The sequence below is a fragment of the Cupressus sempervirens genome, chromosome 11 (genome assembly GCF_028749045.1).
Source record: "Cupressus sempervirens isolate cs-2001-9-10 chromosome 11, ASM2874904v1, whole genome shotgun sequence".
NCBI classification, from domain to species: Eukaryota; Viridiplantae; Streptophyta; class Pinopsida; order Cupressales; family Cupressaceae; genus Cupressus; species Cupressus sempervirens.
Window position 1 is genome coordinate 598,465,324 of NC_143128.1, and position 23,710 is coordinate 598,489,033.

A 23,710-nucleotide genomic window follows, 5' to 3' on the forward strand; every position below is an offset into this window, starting at 1 on the left:
TGTAAACATGTACTTTTTATTATTTTTTATTAAGTAAAACATGTTTTTTATAGGGGTTCCTAAAACTGACCAATTAATAACAATATACTACTTAAATTCCAGTACTAACATCAAAGCAAAAAAATAATAGGCCATACCAGGCCACCATAACTAAACAAAATAAAAACAACCAAAAGCTAGGGGATAGATAAAAAACCAAGAGCACTAGTCAGGGCACCATTTATTTGACCAGCTCTGCATTCTTGAGCTCCAACTCTCCCATGGTCTCTGCCGCATTAGTCTTCAAATGACTATCATCCGGAGACACCTCCTCTTCCCTCTTCCTCTTATTTGATCTCCTTCGTTTGCTTAGGCTCTCAACCTACAAGAAGTCATCTTCATCTACAACCCTGATTTTCTCTTTGTCCTTTTCCTTCTTCCCCTTATTTCTTGCCTCCATCATTGAGTGCAACTGAATGAGATCATCATTTAATCCTTTGATTATGTTGAGGCTCTGGTTAGTCAAGCTATGGAGAGAGCTCTCCATCCTTTCCACTCTTTTTTCAATCTTAGTTGCCCTCACATCCAACTTGCTTATTTAGACATTCCCATCCCCCCTTCCATCCTTTCCTACCCTTGCATCCTAAAATTTATCTCTTCTATTTCATGGAAAACCCATTTAATGGACAAAAAATTGTCCACCATATTGTTGCAGGTATTTTTTACGAGGTTCATCCCCTTTTCCCTTGTGTTATTGCTTAGAATCACCAAATCCAAGTCAATGAGTTCCTCCAACTAAATACGGCCATCCCTTCCCTCCACAACCTTTGGATGGATATCCTCTCTAACTAGACCCATTTTTGTTGTGCTTGTTTGAAAGTTCCTCCATGCAATTTTCCTACCATTTGCACCAAGAGTAATAGTTTTTTTCTCTAAACCATATTCCTCTTTACTCTCTTCCTAAGATTTGAGATTGGTCTCCTTACCCTTATCATGTACCTTCTCTACTTCCTTATCTCCACCCCTCCTCCTTTTGTTTGAGCTTTCATCCTTCCTACTTTCCTAAGCCTTACTTGTTCCCACCTCTTTCACATTTCCCTCCTCATCCATTTCCATCCCCTCTTCCTCTTCATTGTAATCCTCTACTGAGTTGACCTCATGGTTTATCCTTCCCTCCATTCCTTTCCCAAACTTCTTCTTCTTCTTCCTGCCCATGTCCTTCATAATTTTGGCCACCTCCTCTTCATCATTTGAATGTAGCCCTTCACTGTCTTCCATATCAAAAGGAAGGTAAGAGATTTCTATATCCTCTAAGGACTTCACCTTATGGGCTACATCTCTTCCACATGTTTGAGCTTTAAAGATCTCGTATATAAGTAATAACAAACCCTCATGGAAGACAGGGTTAACAAATGGTTTCTTCTTAAAACCCATGATACTCTTATTTGCAAAGAAGAAAAGGTAAAATGGGATGAAGATTTTTGTTCCATACCTGAAGTGGTTTAGGATAATGAAATGGTGGGTACAAATCCTATCATAACTAGTATCAAGTGTAATGTAAGAGATGATCACCCTTAGAAAAAACCTCCAAAGTTTCTTTATTGATGCAGGTTCATAGTAGGCACCAGTCTTCACTAATTTCTTCATCTCCTTGGCATCCTTAGCAAAGTCTTTTACAACATTTAGGGATATTTTATTATCCCTATAGGATTTTATGCCCTAATTAGGAGAATCTATGACCTCCGCTATGACCCCTTCATTGACCTAGAAATCAATACCATCTATCTTCACCTTTCCATCTTTCCAGGACTTAATGATTAGGTTGGTTATCTTAGGATCCCATTCATGATTTTTTTCAATGAAGGTCATGATGCCATCTTCCCTCAAATTTTCTCACACCTTTGATCTCCTCTTCCACTTCTCCACTTCACCCTCTGGCTCTCTACGATGCCTTTCTGCCACCATTATGTTGTAGAAATTAGACCAATAATTCTATGTTCTCCAAGTGCGAAGAGCCAAACATTGGTTTTTCTCACAAAAACTATACTTGCCACTATCCTTGGTAAAGAAATTGTAATAATAATTATCGATCGCCCAAAAAATGTGCCACAAAACCCCCCAATTATGATAACTCTATTTCAGTCCATGCCAAGCTTTCATTACTTTAAAAGTATGATTTCCAACATTAACTTCCATTATTATGCTTTATGTTTCCTATCCTCTCCTGGATTCTCTCAATCTCAATTAAAATTTTAGTGACCACAAGAATCCCCTCACCATTTGGCCATCTGTGTGATGTGTCCCTACTAAACACCTCATTGGCCATCTAGTCAGCAACCATATTAGCCTCATAGTAAACATGTGACACATTGACCCTCTCAAAGGTAAGTAATATTTGTTTTATTTCCTCCATCATATTCTTTATACTCTAGGATGAGGGGTGTTCACCCCTTAGGCATTTGATGATATTATTTGAATCCCCCTCAAGCCATAGGCTTTTAACACCAAGCTCTTTTGCCAACTTGTTTGTTTGGAGGGTTGCACAAGCCTCTGCATAGTGATTAGTTTAGTGTCCTAGGGGGGAAATAACTGCTGCTATACCATACCCATGAAAATTTCTAATCATGTCTCCACTACCTAAAAATCCCAGGTTACTTTTGATCGTACCATCAAAGTTTTCTTTGTGCCAGCCCTCTAGGGGTAAAGAACAGTGACATTGCTTTCTTCTATTCTGAGTATCATTACTACTTCTAATTTCACCTTTGAATGAGTTAGATCCTTTATTACACATATAATTTTCCAAAAGGGCATTTTGAATTTTACTAGACACAATATTAGTAGGAAGGTTGACATCCCTAAATATATGGTTATTGCATTCCTTCCAAATACCCCATCCAAAATGAGGTAGAGACCATTTACTTATTGCTTGGAGCCTTGATCCCTTCCAAGAGTCATTCCACTAGCTAAAGAATTCAATAGTCGAGATAGGAGCACACCAAATCACCCCAAAAGCTTTACTGAAAATAGACCACACCTTTCTAGTGAAGGAGCAATGTATAAACAGGTGATCCACAGACTCAACCTAGTTTTTGCAAAGGACACATCTATTAGGAATTAAAAGACCCCTTTTACTAAGATTATCTATAGTCAGGATCCTATTTTGGAGTAAAAGCGAAAAGAAAATATTGATTTTAGGGATAAGACTAGGGAAATAAGCCTTAGCCCAGTCTGGTCTCAAATCCTACCTCATAATAGTTTGGTAACCTGAAGCCACCAAATAGATGCCATCAGGGGTGTTCTCCAAACAAGTTGGTCTTGGTCCTCATTCAAAACCACAAAGTGGAGAATAGTCATCAAAGGTTGAAGATCCCTGGATATTGAAGAAAGATCCCTCCAACCCTAGTCTTGTCTGTAATCACTAACATATCTACCATACCTATGGATAAAAATACAAGCCCATCTTTCATATTCAGAGATGTTGTGAAGAGGCCCCTAGATCAACTAATTGTCTTTCTAGAATAAGGTGTCCTTCCCATTACTAGCACTACATTTCGCCTTATTGTTGGCCATCTCTCTGGCTCTTAGAATGCCATTACATATATTTGATCCATTGGGAATTGATACTCCAAAAAGAAAGTGTCTAATTAAAGGTCTACAAAGGTATTTGTCTTCCATGACGTCCCTCCAACCCCCCTTGCTAGAAAAGATTCTCCAAATCTGTTTATCTTGGATAACTTTATTGAAAGGTTTTGGTTTTCTTATACCCAACCCCCCATTCTATTTTGGGAGGCACACATTGTCCCATGCCACCAGGGGAAATCTCTTGTTGTCTTCTAATCCTCACCAAAGAAAATTCCTTTGCATCTTCTCCAAATGATCAACATAATTACCGAGAATCCCATATAGCCTCAGAGCATAAGTTGGGAGATTCTGAAGAGTAGATTTGACCAACTAAATCTTGCTAGCTTGGCTAAGAGTGACTCCTTTCCAACCAGCCAATTTCATATTAAACCTGTCCATTAGGCTATTCCACAAAGAATTAGGGGGTTTGAGGCCCATGGTCACAATGAAACAATCCCTAACCCTGAGCCCTTTTATACAAGTATTTTTTATGCTGATTTAGGGTTAACCACATGTCAACCATATTTTGGCCATACATCAGCTACAATGTCAACCATGGTCCAAAAAAAACTTTTGGGGGCTTTGTCCTCGAACCCCTAGACAACCGCAGCCTAATGGTCCTGGCTATATTGGGGGTTGCCACTCCCAAACCCCTGCTCGAGGCTTGGCTCAGCCCTGAACCCCATTAATAAATTATGGAGTATGTATATTACTTCCTTGATCAGTCACCACAATCTAACAATCTCCCACTTGGTGATAGATTAGGCTCCACACTAAACAACAATCTCCCACTTGGAGATTGATCCTGTAGCTATGTCATGACTCCATGAGGCTCCCACTGGATCAAACCACCCTGGACTCTATTGTTCTTTTATTCATGTTCAGTGTAGAAGACCAACCAAAGTTGAAGAGGAGTTCAACTTCTCCCTTGTTACTACCTTTGTAAACATATCTGCTGGATTGTCATTTGTATGTATCTTGTCCAACTTTAATTTTCCATCATCCAAAACTGATCGAACAAAATGGTACTAAAACTATAGGTGTTTGGTCTTTGAATGCAAAACTGAATTATTTGCAAGATGAATGACACTATCTATAAAAAAATAATTCCCTCTGAGGGTGTCCCATTTTTCCAAGAAGAACTGAAGCCATATGATCTCCTTGGCTGCCTCTGTAGCAACACCATACTCTACCTCTGTAGTGGATAAAGCATTAACCTTTTGTAACATAGAAACCAAGCTCATTACTGCCCCATCAATAGTAAATACATAACCTATAGTACTCTGCATGGTATCAATATCCCCTGCCAAATCTGACTCAACATAGCCCTGTAAGTTAGTTGTAGAGCCCCCAAAGTGTAAAAACTCACTAGATGTTCCTCTTAAATATCTAAGAATCCATTTGATTGCATTCCAATGCTCAGTTCTTGGATGACTCATATACTTGCTAATGACTCCCACTGCATGTGTAATATCTGGCCTTATACATACCATAGCATACATCAAGCTTTCTACCACTGAAGCATAGGGTACCTTAGACATGTTATCCTCCTCTTCTTGTGTCTTGGGACACATCTCCTTAGTCAACTTCAAATGACCAGGTAAAGGTGTGCTGACAACTTTAACATTCTCCATAGAGAAACATTGCAACACTTTCTCAATATAATCAGTCTGAGATAGTGCCAATTTCTTGTACTTCCTATCTTTGCAAATCTTCATACCAAGGATTTGTTTTGCTGTCTCCAAATCTTTCATAGAAAATGCATGTGCTAACTGGTGTTTCGACCCCTTAATATGATCCATTCTAGACCTAACCACAAGCATGTCATCAACATATAGAAATAAAATAATGTGGCTATCACCTCTTAAAATAAACACAATGATTTGAATGACATCCACTATATCCATACTCATGCATAAAACTATCAAATTTTAGATACCATTGCTGAGGTGCTTGCTTCAAGCCATATAAACTTTTCTTCAATCAACACACTAAGTTCTCCTTACCTTTGAACTCAAATCCATTTCATCTTTCATTGCATACTCCCACTAAATCTTAGTATCCACCTGCATAGCTTCATCATAACATTCTTGTTCGCCAGCATCAGTAAGTAAAATAGAATACAAAGAGAGAGAAAATCTTTCTGGAGATCTAATTAGCTTCGTTGATAATCTAACATTCACTAGTGTGGGTGGTATTTTTTGTTGCGATTGTTGCACATCATGAGGAATTGTTGGAACATCATCTTTTGAAATATCGTCTAACACTACATAATCATCTTCTTTCTTCTCATGTTGCTGCAACAGATCTTTGTACAACACTTTCTCATTGAATGTGACATCCTTGCTTCTTACAATTTTATGATTTTCAAAATCTCAAAGCCTATAATCAAATTATTAATGCCATATCCAACAAATACACATTTCTTTGACTTAGCTTCTAGCTTGGTTCTATTTTTAGAATGTATATGAGCAAAAGCTTCACAATCAAAGGTCTTGAGAAAAGAATAACTCACCTTCTTACTAGTCCATGCTTCCTCTAGAATAACACAACCCAAAGGAGTAGAGGGACCTCTATTAATAAAATATACAATAGTATTGACAACCTTTGTCCACATGTGTGAGGGAAACCCAACATGCAACCTAATGTTCCTTGCACGCTCCATTATAGTCTTGTTCATGCATTCAACCACTCCATTTTCCTATGCAATCTTTGGAACAATTTTCAATCTATGAATACTATTAGTGGAGCAATAATCTTCAAATTCATGACTGCAATAGTCACCACCATTATTAGATCTGAGACATTTTAATTTCTTACTAGTCTCATTTTCAACCAAGCATTTCCATTTCTTAAAAGTTTGAAATACATCAAATTTTTGTTTAAGAAAATAAACCCATACTTTTCTAGTTGTATCATCAATAAATGTAACATAATAATGAGAGCCACTGAGGGAAGATACCTGAGCTGGTCCCCATACATCTCTATGCACAAGCTCTAATTTCTCCCTTTTATTTTCCTTCCCAGTCTTCAAAAAACTTACTCTCTTTTGTTTTTCATACACACAACTTTCACAAAAATCCATATTAACACATTTTAGACCTAGTAAAACTTTCTTTGAATGAAGTACTTTTATACCTTTCTCACTCATGTTCCCAAGTTTGTAGTGCCACAACGTTGTATCAAAATTTACAATAACTATTTGTTCTCCTTGCTCAACCACAACAACTATTCCTGAACATTCATTTTTCTCTGAAACAATTAAAGTAGAAGGAACAATATGACCTGTACAAAGATATAAGGTGCCTACTTTCACACCTTTTGCTACTACAAAAGAACCTTCCAATTTTTATCATTAAAAGTAACTGCACAACCCTCATCATCGAGTTGCCCTACTGAAATTAAATTCCTACTCAGCCTTAGAACCTGTCTTACCTCATGTAGTAGCCAATGGTTCCCATTCTGCAACTTAATCTTAACTTTTCCCTTTCCAACAATATAATAGGGTTCATTATCCCCCAAATAAACAAGCCCAAAATCCCCTTGGACATAGTGAGTGAAATAACTTCTATGAGGTGTAGCATGAAATGAAGCACCATAATCTAAAACTCATGAATCATCAACACTTTCTAAGGACAGAAGCAAAGCATCCTCTTTGGATTTGTTAGTTATGACATTTTCCTCTTTGTCTCCATCTAGTTTATCTCCTTCATTTTTCTTTCAAGTCCAACAATCTTTCTTTTTATGCCCTAGTTTCCCACAGTACTAGCAGTCATTCGGTCCTCTCAATTGAGACCTCCTCCCCTTTGACTTTCCTCTTGATTTCTCATGATTTTTGGAATTATTTCCTCTCTCATTCATTCTGCCTCGACTTTGTGTGTTCAAAGCACTTCTAGATGTAGATCTGCCTGAGGATTTCTACGAGTTTTCTCACTCAAAATAACATCAATCACATCATTATATTTTAGGGTACTAGATCCAAGAACAAAATTACTCACGATAATTACCAAGTCATTCAAGCTTTCAGGTAAAGAACACAAAATCAAGAGAGCCCTAATTTCTTCATCAAAATTGATACCCATAGAAGATAATTGAATAGTAATACTATTAAACTTATTTAAATGATCTGCAATAGATCCACCTTCTGTCATTTTCATATTAAATAAATGCTTCATGAGAAATACCTTGTTTGAAGTAGAGGGCTTTTCATACAGTTGCACTGGGGTTTGCATCAACTCTTCTATCACCTTTTCTTTTGTAATATTAAATGCCACTGATGGTGCCAGACATAATCGAATACTTCCAAGTGCCTTTCTGTCCAAAAGATTCCAGTCATCATTTGAAATAGATCCCTGATTCTTGGTTTTTCCTTCCAATAGCTTCCATTAATCCTTTTGATAAAGATAGTCTTCCATTTGCATTTTCCATAACTGAAAGTTCTGCCCATTAAACTTGTCAACCCTTAGCTTACCCTTGTCTGTCATCGCTCCCACTCAACCATGAGACTTTCTTGTAGAGGATAACTGAAAAACAACCTCACTCTAATATCACTTGTTAGGATTTAACCATAGAAAGAAATAAAAATTACATGTAGAAATATAATCAATATCAAAAAATAATAGATCATACAGAAAAGAACACAAGACACCAAGATTTAACGTGGTTCGCCGAATCCTCGGGCTATGTGCACCAAACAACAAGCCCAATATTATTACAATCCAGTGATTACAACCTGATTACAATCCATAATCTCTTACAACTCAATACCACCATAAGGACCAATTTTCACATCACTCACAATGAAATAATCCCTAACCCTAAGCCTTTTTATACAAGTATTTTATGCTGCTAGGGTTACAACATGTCGGCCATACGTCAGCTACAACGTCGACCACAGTCCAAATTTTTTTTTGGGCAATTGAGGCCTAACAACCTCGATTGTATTGGGGGCTGTCATCCCCAAATCCCCACTCAAGGCCCAACTTGGCCTTGAACCCCACCAAGGATTTATGGAGTATGTACAATACTTCCCTGATCAGTGACCACAATCTAACAAGGAGACTTCCCAATTCATAGTCCAAAATAGTAGCAATCTTCCTTTGTCTCTCAAACAGAGTGTTAATGAAGAAAATAAAGCTCTTGTTCCAGTTGATTAGTTGCCCCAAGCACTTAGAGTAAGAGCTCAAGATATTTTTTACCACCTTGGCTTCACCAATCGTGGCTTTTCCTCTCATTATAGTGTCGACAAAAAATTGTTGGTGAGAGAAAACTAGGGGACTAGAGGAATGTTTGATACCAAACAGAGTGCCAAATTTTCTATCGATATAAATCATCCTTCTAGGACATTCAACCAAAATAATGAAAATAATGGGCGTGATCGGATCTCATTTCCTGAGCTTTCTAGAAGATTTAAAGAAGGCTGAGGAGGAGCCATTGACTAGAACAACCAGAGAGGTAGTTGTCACCAAGTGGTTAACAATTTTGATGATCCTTGAACTAAATCCAAAGGCTTTAAGAACTTTGAAAAGAAAGGACCAGTCCAAATGATCATAAGCCTTGGACATGTCAAGCTTGAGGAGGAAACCTTCTGTCTTATCTTCTTTCAAAGAGTGGATAACTTCATGGACAATCATAATTGAGTCCAAGATTTGTCACCTCGGGACAAAGCCAGATTGCTAAGGTGCTATGATGGAAGGGAGGACTTTGATAATCCTTGAAGCCAACACTTTAGAAATAATCTTGTATACAAGTTGCAAAGGTTGATAGGTCTAAATTGGTCCATAGAATCTTCCCCAAGTACTTTCAAAATAAGCACAAGGAAAGTGGCATTTACCTCCTCAAGCAAACTCCTGGCTCAAAAGAACTCTCAAACCGCTTTGGTGACATCTAGGTGGACCACATTCTAGAACATTTGAAAGAAAAAAGATGGGAAACCATCTGGGCCCTGGGACTTGTCGATTGCAAGAGAAAAGACAACCTGCTCAACTTCTAGAAGAGAAGGGATAGCCTCAATCATAGTGTTCTCCTTAGGTTGGATCAAAGCCAAGATATTCAAAATGATTTCTAGCTGATCTTGATCCACCAAATTAAGATCTTTCGAAAGAAGATTAGAGAAGAAAGATATAGCCTCAACAACTATATCATTTTCCTCTTCCAGAATAACTTCCCCATGTTTGATTCTATTGATTCTATTATGAACTCTATATTTCAGAGTAGAGGTGTGGAAGAACCTAGTATTTTGGTCCACCTCTTTTAACCAAACATCCCTCAATCTCTATTTCTAGTAGGCCTTCGCTTCACTAATTATATTGTGAAGCTCTATTAGAATAGATTTTTATTCCTCCAACCTCTCTTCATTATACCTCTCCTTTTGAATGAAATCTTGAATAATGCTAAGGTCCTTTGAGACCTATGCTTTGGAGTGAAACATGTTACCAAAATTAGAATTGTTCCTCTTTCTAATATTCAACTTTATGTTTTTTAGCTTCTTAGCCACCTTAAACATGGCAGAACCCTCTATGTAGATGTTCCACCACTTCGAGATATGAAGAGAAATATCTAGGTGGGAAGTCCACATCCTCTCAAATATGAAGGGGAAGTTACATTTGATAGCAATGAGGTTCAAAGTGATAGAAATGGGAGAGTGATCTGATCTTTTTTGGGTCATTAAAGATAGATTGCAATAGTTTAAATTCATCCAATCTAAAGAAATAAGAGCCCTGTCAAATCAAACTTGAATGCAATCTCTACCCACTCTCCTATTGGACCAAGTGAATAGACCTCCCTAAAGATTAACATCCAACAAAAGCCAGTTCATTGATAAATTCATAAAGGTCCTGCCTACTATCTAGATCCCAAGCCAAGCTCCCTATTTTTCATCATCCCTTAAAAGGGTGTTGAAGTCCCTCATGATAATACTAGTTCCCACTTGGAATCTAGATAAACCATTCTTTATTTTAACCCCATAGCTCCTCCTATTCTTAGTGTTAGGGAGCATACACATTCAAAAGATACTAGAATTATTTATTTTTAATATTCAACTTGAATGAGGAGAATATTACCTTCATCGTATAAGATGTATATGACTTGAAAAGATTAGAATTATAGAGAGTAAGAAAACCTGCCAAAGCTCTAGCTGAATTCGTAGCAAAGCCCTCCAAACTTCTACTGAAAGAGATTGTCTCCACCGATTTCTTTTTCATTTTGGTTTCTTGAATTGGGATGAAATCTGGTCTATGGTCCCTTAACATATTTCTTATTACCTCTTGTTTGTGGGCTCCATTTAGCCCATTCATGCTCCAGAATATGACCTTCATTTCTTCTTTGCAAGGCAGGCCTCTTGGATGGTCTTTTGCCTCCCATCCGCTAGATTCCTTCCAGTCTCCTCTTTCCTATTCTGATTATGACTATTTCTCCCAGAGTCTTAGGTTTTTCTCCAACATCAGCCTTCACTCTATTTCTAGTTGCAATTGGGGAGACCTGAGAAGAGTCACAACTCTTCTTCTTCTTTCTAATAGTTCTCCATTCAGCCTGACTTTCATCAATACAACTCACAAATAGAGCCTCCATTCGAGTTGGTTAACCTTGCGAAGATGATCTTATAAATTCCACCACTCTTGAGATCTTCCCAAGAGAGGTAATTCCCTAGCTGAGACTACAGACTCCATGGGGTTATTCCCATAGGGTTGAGCTGCCTCTGCACTCACTACCAGATCCTGGGAATTGGGGACATTTGATATTTCCCCTTCTATTTTTGGGTCTGTACTTGCTATCTTTGAGAGGTCCCCTTGGAAGATTTCTCTTGTAGGGCATGATTTCAACTTGTTATCTAAATTAGATAAAACATGCAAGATCAACACATGACACAGTGATTTACGTGGAAACCCAATTTGGGAAAAACCACCAGTAACATGCTACTTAATTCTCACTCTTCTAAAGTGATGCCCTGTTAAAAGCTTGCCCTATTAAAGGCTTACAACACACTGTTAAATGTGACCTTGTTAGAGGATTTCACCATACTGTCAGGAATGGGCTTGATCAAAGGACTTTAGAACATTCACTTAGAATGTCACCCTGTTAAAGGATTTACAACATGGCTATTAAACCAACCTAAGTCCATAGGATTTAAACTATCTGTTACAGTTGCTAGAAAGTAACAATAATGGCTTATTGATCTGATACAACTTACAACATATTTTGCAGATTTCACATCACACTTTAGTTTAGTTCTTTTGCTTGGCTTTGATCACTTCAGCTCTGACAGCTTGTCATCTCAAGCTTCACCTCCTTAAGTCTTCTTACTCATCATACCAATGCAACCATATCTGTGGTCATCTGTTGAAGCAGAGTAACTGTGCTTTCTTACTCCTTAGCACCTCCTTCAACACTTCATGCTTTCATGCTTGACCTCCTCTACTCTTCTTTTTGCTTCATGACCTTATGACTCCTTAAATAGAAATCTGGATTGTCTTTGCCGCTCGATTCTCCCTCTCCAATTTTAGGGTTTCAAATGGATTAAGTAGGATACAATGTATCTACCCCATATCTTGCTCTTATCTAGAAACTTCGTCTAGAGTCCAGTTGTATTCTCCAAAAACATTCTACATGGTGTTTTGTGCCACTAGCTCATCATTCTTATGTTCTATTCAATTCACAGAATTCAAGATAACAACCTTGTTGGCTTAGATCTAACGAATCTTCAATTTTTGAAATAATGTAGCAACTTGGCACTATTGGTTTACTGATGCTCGACACCTTTGTATTTCTCGACACTTGTATTTGCTCGGCACTTGTTTCTTGCTCGACACTTGTTTCCGCTCGGCACTTGTATTTGCTCGACACTTGTTGAATTTCACTCAGCACTTACTGAAGTTGAACTTGCTTGGCTTCAACTAGGAATTTGTTCGGCACTTACTAGCTTGCTCGGATTTCTCTTTCTAATGAACTTAGTTAGGCTTTACAAATGACTTAGCTAAAACCTTACATCTTTGATATGTTTCAGTGTGCCCATTCTCTGTGTCTTAGAGTATGTCATCAATACACTTTTTCATCAATGACTTAGCTGATCCTTCTACTTCATTACAACATCATAACTTCAACCTTTCTCTAGGTGTTCTAATTACATCTTATTGATTGCCTCCTCCTTGTCAATCAACCAATTGATAGTATTTGGATCACTAAAGCAATTGTCATTCCTGCAAGTAGCAAGTTTGACATCAATGACAAAACAATGATTGAGAACATTCTTTACCAGTTCCATTACTGTTTATGTATGGTCTCTTCAATCATTTCCAACAATCTCCCTCATGAGCTTTTCAATCATTTCCAACAATCTCCCTCATGAGCTTTTCAATCATTTCCAACAATCTCCCTCATGAGCTTTTCAATCATTTCCAACATTGGGACCTCATCAACAACCAATGATAGGGCAACCACCATTCCCTCCTACTGTTGCTCCAGAGCAGGTTCATGGTTAGTTTTTTCCTTTTGTCTCCGAACTTTCTCTCCCTCTTTGGAACTATTTATTTCTTCCTTTTTTATTCCCTTGGCTTTACCTTTATTCTGGATTTTTTTGTTGGCTTTGTTCTCCTCGAGCCTAGGGAAAAACTTAGCTACATGGCCTGCCTTCTTGCAATGAAAGCAAGCAAAGGGGACACTTTCAAAATCCAGCTTCTAGATATGGGTACCCAACTTAGAGTGGAGATGGTGTACCTCTGACATATCTCTACCCTCACGGACCCCAATGCATATTCTAGCATATGTTAACTAGCTCCTTGACACTGTGACAGGGTTTATGGATAAGAGCTCCCCAAATGATTTAGCTATGCCATCAAAAACATCCTTATACCAAAACTCCATTGGAAGTTTAGGTAGATGAACCCAAACATGAGCTTGAACAAAGAAAGAGTCATTGAGATCCAACTTTGAAGACCATTTCTGCAAGGCTAGAGTCGAACGTCCAAAGGACTAGAACTCAGCACACAAAATCCTCATGAGATCCTCCATGCATGAGAACTCAAAGGAGAGGAAACCCTTTGCCATAGCTGCAATCTCCACATGCCCTTTCAGGTACCATTTGTTTCTTAAATAGGTCCTCACAATGTCAATATTTGGCCTTGGGCCTATGACCTTCCCAACCAGAGAGGATGCCATAGAAGTAATGTTATGATCTACCAACTCATCAGGGATTTCTATAGCATACTTCCCCTTTTCTTTGTCTGAGATGTCATTTATTTCTAGGAAGGAAGACTTACCTGTGGGCTTGATACCAAAGAGAGAAGACCATCATCCTTTCAAACCCGCGCCTAGGACATTCTGAGTAGTTTGTGGGCCTATCATTGTTCGACTAGATTTCAAAGCCTCCTGCCCTGAGACCTGCCTTGATTCCCATGGGCCCTCCATTCTCAGAGGGAACACTATTCCCCTAGTCATCCTCCTCCTGGAAGACACTTAAACCCTTCTCTGCTCCATCTTGGACAGAACTGCCCGAAGTAGAATTCAAATTTCCGATCTCTCCTATTCTCGCTCCCTTGCCGCGTGCCATTGATAAGTACTTTATATTATTATTTAATAAAAAAGACACTATTTATTAAAACAAACATTTGACCTAGACTTCAAAATTTGATCTTTTCATATATTTTGGTACATTTTAAATAATTTATAAATATTTAAATACAATTAAACCATGAGTGAATTCTAACTTCATAAGTCACGGAGTGCTCATATACCTAGTACAATTTTCCATTTAACCCTAATTCTTAATCAATAAAAGTTAATCCTAATAGATTTTGAAATATCAATTAGTTTGAACTGATTTTGACAATCCATCGTCTCTAGTTTCTAGAGCCATTTGATTGGATGACAATTCCTGTGCAAGGATAGCATGCTCGTTTGTACATTATTCTTCACGAGAGACATACTCAGTGGAATGATGAATGCATGACAATTCATTCCTTTTGTACAAGATGGGTAGATACGCAATAATATGTCCCTTCAAATCTCACAATAAAGAAGAAATGAATCCAAAGCTTTAAAATCTAGCTATAGATAAAAACCAATTTCAGAAACAAATAGTTTAAATCACTTGCCACAAAATATCCAAGGAACACAAAAAATACACTCTGCATATGTTCCTTACTCTGGGAAACTCAGAGAAAAAATTATATACTTCAAACATAAGTATCCTTTTTACATGTACATCTGGTTACAATGTCTCCACTAAACATTGTAAGTCTTTAATTTAGTTTAAGCCCATACAGGATATAAACTACGAGATAAACTATCTTTGTAAATCTAATAGTACAGAGGGAATTTATTTGCTGTTGGTTAAGTTTCACAAAAAAACAATCTTAAGGTGTAGAATTTGTATAAATGTAATCACTGTCTTCGATCTCCCGGGTTGCAGAATTATGACAGTCCTCATGATGAACATGATTCTCTTCACACCCTGCCATCACCTTGTGCACTTTACCTTCCGTGACCTGCAGATATATATCATACACATATAAATAAACCACTAATATAGGAAAAACAAAAGAGACATATACACAAACCTCTAATATAGAAAAAATAAAACAGTGGTTTTCACCTTATGGCATCCATGAAAGCTTAAAGAACTTGGTGGAAAAATACAAATCCCTTGCCCTAATGATCACAATGGAATCAGGTTTTTTACTATTACATATTTAATGAAATTTGGCTGCATTGATCAGAGAAAGATAAGTAATGAAGTGGATTTAATCAATGAGAAATTAAAGAGGTATAGTCATGAAATGAAGTACTGAAACAATGAGAAGTTAAAGAGATATATTGATCAGGGAAAGATAGTCATGAAATGAAGTGAAACAATGAGAAACCAAAACAATGTTTTAATTTTGTACTCTGTTAGGCAACAGATTGATTGCCACTTACAGAGAACCACTATGCATAAGAAACTATTGATCAATGGGGTGAATCAGGAAGAATATGTTTAATGAATAATCTCTAATAAAATGAAGATCAGGGCCATCCCTCCTATTCTGTATCATCAGATTTGGAGATTGGTATATTTCATCTATAACTCCAATATCCTTGCTTGGGGAAGATCAAAGAACAGTAGAACAACCTATTTTGTATCCAATAGTCAGATTTGAACATGAGTATACCAAATCTATCTTGCAAGGTCTTTTATGTACGGTATAACCAGATTTGGACATGGGTATATACCTGAATCTGTTTCCAATAGCTTGAGAGAACATTCAAAGAATGTTATAAGTCTCTTTCATACTGTATCACAAAATTTTGACATGGGTAAACTTAATCTATACGGTCTCACCAGATTTGGACATGGGTACGTTTCATGTATCCCCAAAATCCTTACTAGATGGTTATGGAAGATTGGAGAACATTTCAGGCTTATGATTTATACATTAATATGGTAGATTTTTAGAAGATAGCACAATCTAAACTAGAAATTTTGAAAACAATTCTAATCACATTTACACTTCAACCTGGAACTAGCATGTGAAACAATGAACTCATAAGACCTCCAAATGAGATATATCTAAAATCACAGGGATGAACATTCTAGATACATTACATATATATCAGATCTAACATTGTATACATTACAATATAATTTGCATATTGGGCTCATACATTCAGTTGGGCTTTCCCCGGATTGCCTCCTCTGGCCACCAGCTTATTAGTTTTAACATCTGCAAAACCCCAAATCCCATTTCAAACCCATAATAAAAATTGAGAATTCATGAAACATTATAAGCATCCACATTGCACAATAATAAAAGACAGACCTTTCAAAAGAGGCCTTGAAGCATTGGAGTGTTGAAAGAAGAAAGTGGTAGTAATAATAATAAGAAGCAATGTCAAAGCTTGAAGCTTATGAAATCTCTCCATACTTTGATATATTATTATCTTCCTCAGCTCTTTCTTCTCTGAGCGTGGTCTGATCTGGTGTGGTGTGGTTTTCCTATTTATGGTGCGGTCTGAGTGAAGATAACCGACAGATGTCATGATCTGGTTCACGTGTAGAGAAAGAATCTCTGCATGCCAACTTTAATAATTTTGTAGCGTAGCTCTGCAATTGATGAAATGTGAGTCAAAGACAGAGAGCGTGCAATGAAGAATGGTGTGGAGAGTACCGCAAATCACTGCAAACGATTTCTCTAGTGTTTGTTTTTATTCCCAAATTGCCTGCAAAATTATGATTCCTCGTGTTTTGCACTTTGAACGTTGACCTCACGCAATCGATTAAATGTATTTGTGTGGAGAAATATCTCGACTTCCATGAGATTCAAATCCCGATCTCTCGTTTTGGGAAAGCTAAAACAGACGTCTTTAGTAAAAAATGGAATTATTACAAAAACAGGTTGAACAGTCCGTACTCTGGTCGGCTATTCCTTCACAGGAGAAGCATAGAACAGTCTGGATAATGCTAATTATCATGGTTTATAACAATTGTTTAATGCAATGGAGGAAAATATCATATTTCAACGATTTTTTCTTCTAGATTTGATCAAAGTAGTAGTTTTTTTTTTTGGGTCAAAATTTATAGGGCGAAAGCCTAAAGAAAGTTATGAAAATCATCGTAGATTAGACAGGAAGGAATACAATTTATTGAAAATATTATTAAATATAAACCATAGAAAATAAATATTGAACTAACTTGAAATTTATTAATAAAATATTAAAAAGTTAAGTAGATAACGTTTGCTGTAGATTTTTCTCTTCGATAAGTTGAATTTTATGAAGAATTTATACTTTTGTTTCTTATCGAGGTAAGTAAATTTTTTTTTTAATGAAGAATTTATACTTTTGTTTCTAATATGTATTTTCAAATGTTCAAGAAAAAGTGTCAATTTATTGCTGATTTATTTGTGAGGTAAGTAAAATTGACTATTCTTTATCTCTCATTTTGATCTATTCTTAAAAAAATCTTAAGAGTTTCAATTAATTAAAATTTAATGATAACTAGTAGTCGCGTGCTTTTATAGATGCAAAGATGTGCTGATCGAAGAGAGAAATGTAGAATGAACATTAAATAATGTAAATATAACATGCAAAGATGTGCTGATCGAAGAAAGAAATGTAGAATGAACATTAAATAATGTAAATATAATTTTTAAAAAATTGAAAATACAGAAATTAAAAAGTGAAACATTAAAATAGATATTAAATTTACAACATTTAGGAAATTTGAATATTGCTTAAGAAACATGTTCAATGATTTCAAGATTTTACAATTAATTCAATTTATCAAATATGAAAAAAATCATTTTTAAAAATACCAATCAAAAAGTCTATTATGAAAAATTAATAAGAGAAACAAAAAAAAAATGAAAAAATAACGACGTCTATAACAAATATTCTATTGGCTAAATAAATTATAGAAACAAAAAAAACAATATTTAAAGAAAAGCTAAACTAATATAAAAAATAATTTAAAAACTTAAACCTAAATCAATTTAAAAAATCAAAAGTTAAATAAACATAGATCACAACATGTGGAGATCACAAGTAATTATTTTTTAAATAAATAAGAAAAAAAAAGAGAGGTTAAAAGTGGATATTTAAAATATAATCTTATGTGAACAAATTAGATTATTAATAATTTTGAATTTAAATAACATAATATTTACTAAAATCTTTTACATAGATTAATAAATGTTATTTATTTAAAATTAAATTTATGAAATATGAAAGAAAATAATCATTTAAAAAATTCTATCAAAAAATCTATTATGAAAAATTAATAAGAGAAATGCAAAGAAATAATATGTCTACAAATATTTTGTTAACTAAATAAATTATAGAAACTAAAAAACAATATTAATAGTAATTCTATGCCTAAATCATTCCACCCTAATATCAGTAATAATCGTGTTAATGTGGCCTCTAATTCGGTTTTGACCATTACACATAACATAACCAAGGAAGGAGAGGTTAGGAATAAACCCCTTGCTAAAGATTAGGCTCGGAAACTCCCCCCAAAAGTTTTTCAGGAGATTGGTGAGGAGTATGCTTTTGAGATCATACCAGCCGCCTCCGTTCCCTCTAGCTCCCAAATTGGTCCTTCCATGGAAGTGGACTCTTTTGTGGAGGCTGAGGATGATTTGACTAATGGCTCTTCTGCGGCCAAAAGAAGAGGTAGACCACCTGGTTCTAAAAATAAACCACCGGTATCTAAACAAGGGGATACCTCCAACAGATTCTTAGCTTTAGCTGAACATGAGAATAAGGTAGACTCTTCCCTTAACATTGTGTCCCAATGAATTGTCTTTCATGGAATGTTAGGGGTTTAGAGTCCCCTGATAGGAAATTTGTTATTAAGCGGTTGTTGAACACTCTGCATTCTATAGATTTTTTCATGATGTAGGAAGTTAAGGCTGTGGGATTCACTTTGGATTCCAATCTTAATTTTATATGGAAAGATGCTATTAAATTTTGCACTAACCATGTGAGAGGTAGAGGCGGAATTGCACTGCTTATTAATAATAAATGGGATAATTGTATTATCAATAATGGTTGTTCTCCCTGTCATAGGGTTGTTTGGGCTACTTTGCAACATAATAACAATACTTTCAGAGTTTGTGCTATTTATGCTTCTAATGATCCTAAAGAAAGAATTGAGCTCTGGAAATGGCTTGTTGACCTTCTTGACATCCCTTGGTTGTTCAGAGGTGACTTCAACATGATTGAGGACCATGAGGACAAGTCGAGGGGTATTCCCTTTCATTGGAAGGATAATGAAAAATCTTTTTGGAATAAATTGCTATGTTCTAAGTATCTTTTTGATCCTATTGCTGGGAGTAAGGATGTTAATCCTGGATTGTGGCACACTTGGTGCAACTTTCAATAGGGCAATGCTAGGATTTACTCCAAGCTTGACCGTTTTTATGCCAATAAGTTTTTCTTTTCTTTTCCTCTTGATAGTGCTGGCAATATTATGCAAGTCATTGCTACCACGTTATCCGATCATCATCCTATTCTGACTAAGGTCAACTTCATTAGTAGTCCCATTCAACAAAAGCCTAAAAGCATCAAGTTCATCCTTAATACTAGCCTCCTAATGGATGAGGATGTCTTTGTTGCTGTTTAGATTATTAGAGGTTTAAATAAAATTAATCTTCAACACCTATCCTATATTGATAGCCTCTTGTCATGGAGGATTTTTCTGCAAACTATTGTGCAGAAAAAAGCTAAGGACTTTAGGTTTGTTGAAAAACAACTTTCTTCTGAGTTGCAAGTTGCTAAGGAGAACATTCAAAATGAATCTTCTAATATGGCTCTTCTTTCCAGGGTTATGGCTGCCAAAGATGCTCTTAGAAAACATTAGCAGTTTAGAATTCGGGGAGCCAGGATCAGGTCTAGATCCCACTGGCTCCAATGTGGGGATAGAGGTTCAAAATTCCTTTTTAACCTTCTTAAACATAAATGCATTAAAGAGTCTGTTGATAGACTTTCAATTGATAACCAAGACATTTAAGATCCTAAGACTATTATTCAGGCCTTTGCTAATTATTATGAGGCTCTTTTTTCTTTAGAAAATTCTCATGAGGTGGAGTTGCCCAGTGTTAGTTGTAAGAATCTTATTCCTAAAAAATTAGGTCTAGATGATATTGTTGTTCTTGCTAAAAATATTTTTGTTGAGGAGATTGAAGGAGCCATTAAGGCTCTTAATAATGAGAGAGCCTCAGGCTCGGATGGTTTCTCGGTTGAATTCTATAAGTCCAACATTGGTTGGATATGTAAAGACCTCCTTGACCTTTATTCTGAGGCTTTGAATAATGGTACCTTGGGTCAAGATATTAATAAAGGGATTATTAAGCTTCTCCCCAAAGAGGGGGATAAGAGTTTTATTAGGAATTGGAGGCCTATTACCCTTCTGAAAGTTTCCTACAAAATTCTGGCAAAAATTATGGCTCGTAGGCTGGTCAATATTCTTCCTAAATTTGTTAACTCTACCCAAACTGGTTTCATTAAGGGTAGATATATCCTTGAGAATCTCATAACTAGCTGGGAGGCTATGGACTGGTCTAGATACTCTCATCAAAATTCTGCCATGCTTCTTTTGGATTTTGAGAAGGCCTATGACAGGGTTGAATGGAGATTTATTCTTATGATGTTGGATGCCTTTGGTTTTCCTCCTTTTTTTTGTAATATTGTGGTTACCCTTCTTAAAGACGCTTCTGCTCAGGTTGAGGTTAATGGTATTCTTTCTGCTCCCTTCTCTCTTGGGAGATCTATCAGGCAAGGGTGCCCTTTGGCTCTCGCCCTCTTTGTTATTGCTTTGGAGGCTTTGTATTATATCCTCAGAGATAATTCCTTATCTTAGGAGGTTAGAGGTATTTATTTTCCCAATAATGAGGAGCTCATAAACTGTCAATTTATAGATGATACCACTTTATTCTTTGAGCTCTCAGAAAATAATTTCAAGAACATGCAAGAGAAGCTCAATCTGTTTTGCTCTATTTCTGGGGCTAAGATATCTCAAGCTAAATCAATTTGTTTAGGTTGGGATGAGCGGCCCTCAAACTGGTTTGTTCAATATAATTTTCAATGGGGAGGTCCTAATAGGATTACTAGATATCTTGGCATACCTTTCTCGGTTGAGCCTGACCTCAAAGACATGTGGTCGTGGGTGAAAGAGAAGATTGATAATAAGCTAAAAAAATGGCATAATAGGGCGTTATCTTTGGCTGGTAGAATTCAGGTGTGCCAAAATTTTTTTCCTCTTACACTATATTACTATTCTTCTGCTTGGTGTTTTAATAACTATCAGATTGCTGAAATTCAGAAGTCCATCAGACAATTTCTTTGGTCTAATGGCAAAGGAAATAATAAGATTCATTCTATTAAGTGGGCTTGGTGCCACACTGACAAGACCTTTGGGGGACTTGGGCTGAAGGATTTAAAAACTCAAGGTATAGCCTTGTCTGACAAATGGATTTTTCAGTCCATGGAGGGTGATGCTCCTTGGAAAGTGCTGGTTAGAAGCAATATTGAGAGGGGTGTTCCTAAGAAAGCTAGGTCTTGGACTAGCCTCCCTTTTTGTGATCTCATTCTTGGTAATTTTACTGTTATGGTTCAAGGCTTTGTGGTTTTTAAGTCTATTTGGAAGGCTTGGGATCATGTTAGGAAATTCATCACTAACAAGAAGTTTCACTCTAATTTTCAGCTCCATGGTAAAAGATCCATTTGGTGGAATTTTCACCTAAATGGTAAACCTTTGGCCCTTACCCAAGGGTGCTTTGCCAGACTGTGGGCTAAGAAAGGTATTAAAAAATTCATGGACCTCTTTGACTGTGATCAAATTATGCCATGGGATGAGCTTAAGGATAAATATGACATCCTAGATTCTCATAGAAGAACTTATAACATGATTGTGCAAGCTGCTGTTGGTATTCCTATTGTTTCACATGCTGATTTTGACAGGTACCTTAAGTGCAAATGGCCTGGTGGTATCATTACTAATCTGCTTAAGGCCAAGAATATTTATAAAATCATTGAGTGTAAAACTAATATTATAGATCCTATCAATGCTGTTTGGTACTCTTCTTATGAAGCTAATGTTTTAAAAAAATATTTTGAAATCTTATGGAAGAATCCTATGAAACCCAAAATTAGATGCTTTAAATGGTTACTTTTGTTGGACAAGCTGCCTGTGAAGAGAGATTTTGCTAATTCTGATATTTGTAATTTATGTAAAGTTCTTGAAACTAGTAGACATATATTTCTTGACTGTATTTTTGCCAAAGAGATATGGAACATGTTTGGCATTGTTTATCCTATTAATGTTAATATTTTTGATATTATCTCTGGTCATATTAATGGTCTTCCTAAAGATACCAAGCTTTTTTGGAATATTTTGTCGCTAACATTCTCTGGCAGATCTGGAAGTGTAGGAACAAGGAAAGGTATCAAGGTAAGCATAGGGATCTTATTGAGTTTTTTTGTAAACTCACTTATTTCAAAATCTTCTTGTAGGTGCAAGCTACTATGGTGATTGAGCGGGATAAGATGAGGAGGTTCCTTCGTGATGGGCATGCTACTTTTTACTACTATGAGCTCAAGCATGGATACCAGTGGCGATGAACGTTGGATGATCTTCGTATTTTTGAGCATGTGTGTAATAGGCTGAACAAAGAAATCAGAGACAATGGGAATGCCAGAAAAGAAGAATTATTTATGTTGATACAGATTCAAGAGTACAAAAGTATAGTTTGGTGCCTTAGGCTGGACTCCCTGGGTCGACACTCACTGTGATGTTCTCAGTTAGATATTTGTTTCTTCCCATCCTTTTTTTTTTTTTTTTGGTTTTTTTTGAACAACTAATACTATTCCTTCAGGGTGAGGCTTTGCCTCCTTATGTATATTCGTGATGTAGCTCTGAGAACTTTTTTGGATCTTTTTTTGATACTCTTATATCTAATAGAAAAAAAAACAATATTTAAAGAAAAAATTAAACTAATATAAAAAATAAATTAAAATAATTCAAAAACTAAAATCTAAATCAATTTAAAAAATCAAAAGTTAAATGAATAGAGATCACGAAGAGATCACAACTAATAAATAAAAAAAGAAAAACAATAGTTAAAAGTGGAGATAACAAATTTTAATAACTATCAAAACAAGAGTTAAAAGTGGAGTGAGATAAAAACTGACTGGTAAATAATTAATGAGAAGTATTTGCAATTTTTTGGTCAAAGTGACAATTTTCTGGCCAACTAACAACTTTTCCGTCAAAAAATCAATTTCTGGTTCCCACAAATAGCCTATCAACTAAAATATATATACTTTAATTTAACAAATCAAATATATCATATAGCTATAGTCATTGTCCAATAAAAAATAGTTTACATCTGAAGTATGTAGGTGTCTTGCATTACATTAAGACTAATCCAAACTTACAGTATTTGATTTATTTATTAGAAGAAATAAGTTTTATTGTCAATAATTGACAAGTGTCACGTAGTGCCCTTATAGTGTTGCGAGTACTTATAGTGCAAAATTAATAGTAACTAACATTGTTAGATTTTATAATTATTTAAATAGATTAATATTGTTATATTTTATAGAAATAAAAAATATTTTTATATTAGTTTTTGAATGA

General features: G+C 35.9%; 1 protein-coding gene across 1 annotated transcript; it reads right to left on the reverse strand.

Annotated features, from left to right (window-relative positions):
* Nucleotides 1–14,727: 14,727 nt before the first annotated feature.
* On the reverse strand, nucleotides 14,728–16,850 carry LOC149531097 (uncharacterized). The gene is made up of 3 exons (XM_089810401.1): nucleotides 16,392–16,850; nucleotides 16,237–16,295; nucleotides 14,728–15,080 (listed from the first exon to the last, which is right to left on the reverse strand). The coding sequence occupies exons 1-3, from the start codon at nucleotides 16,609–16,611 to the stop codon at nucleotides 14,949–14,951; spliced, it is 411 nt and encodes a 136-aa protein (XP_089666527.1). The 5' UTR covers nucleotides 16,612–16,850; the 3' UTR covers nucleotides 14,728–14,948.
* Nucleotides 16,851–23,710: the final 6,860 nt, after the last annotated feature.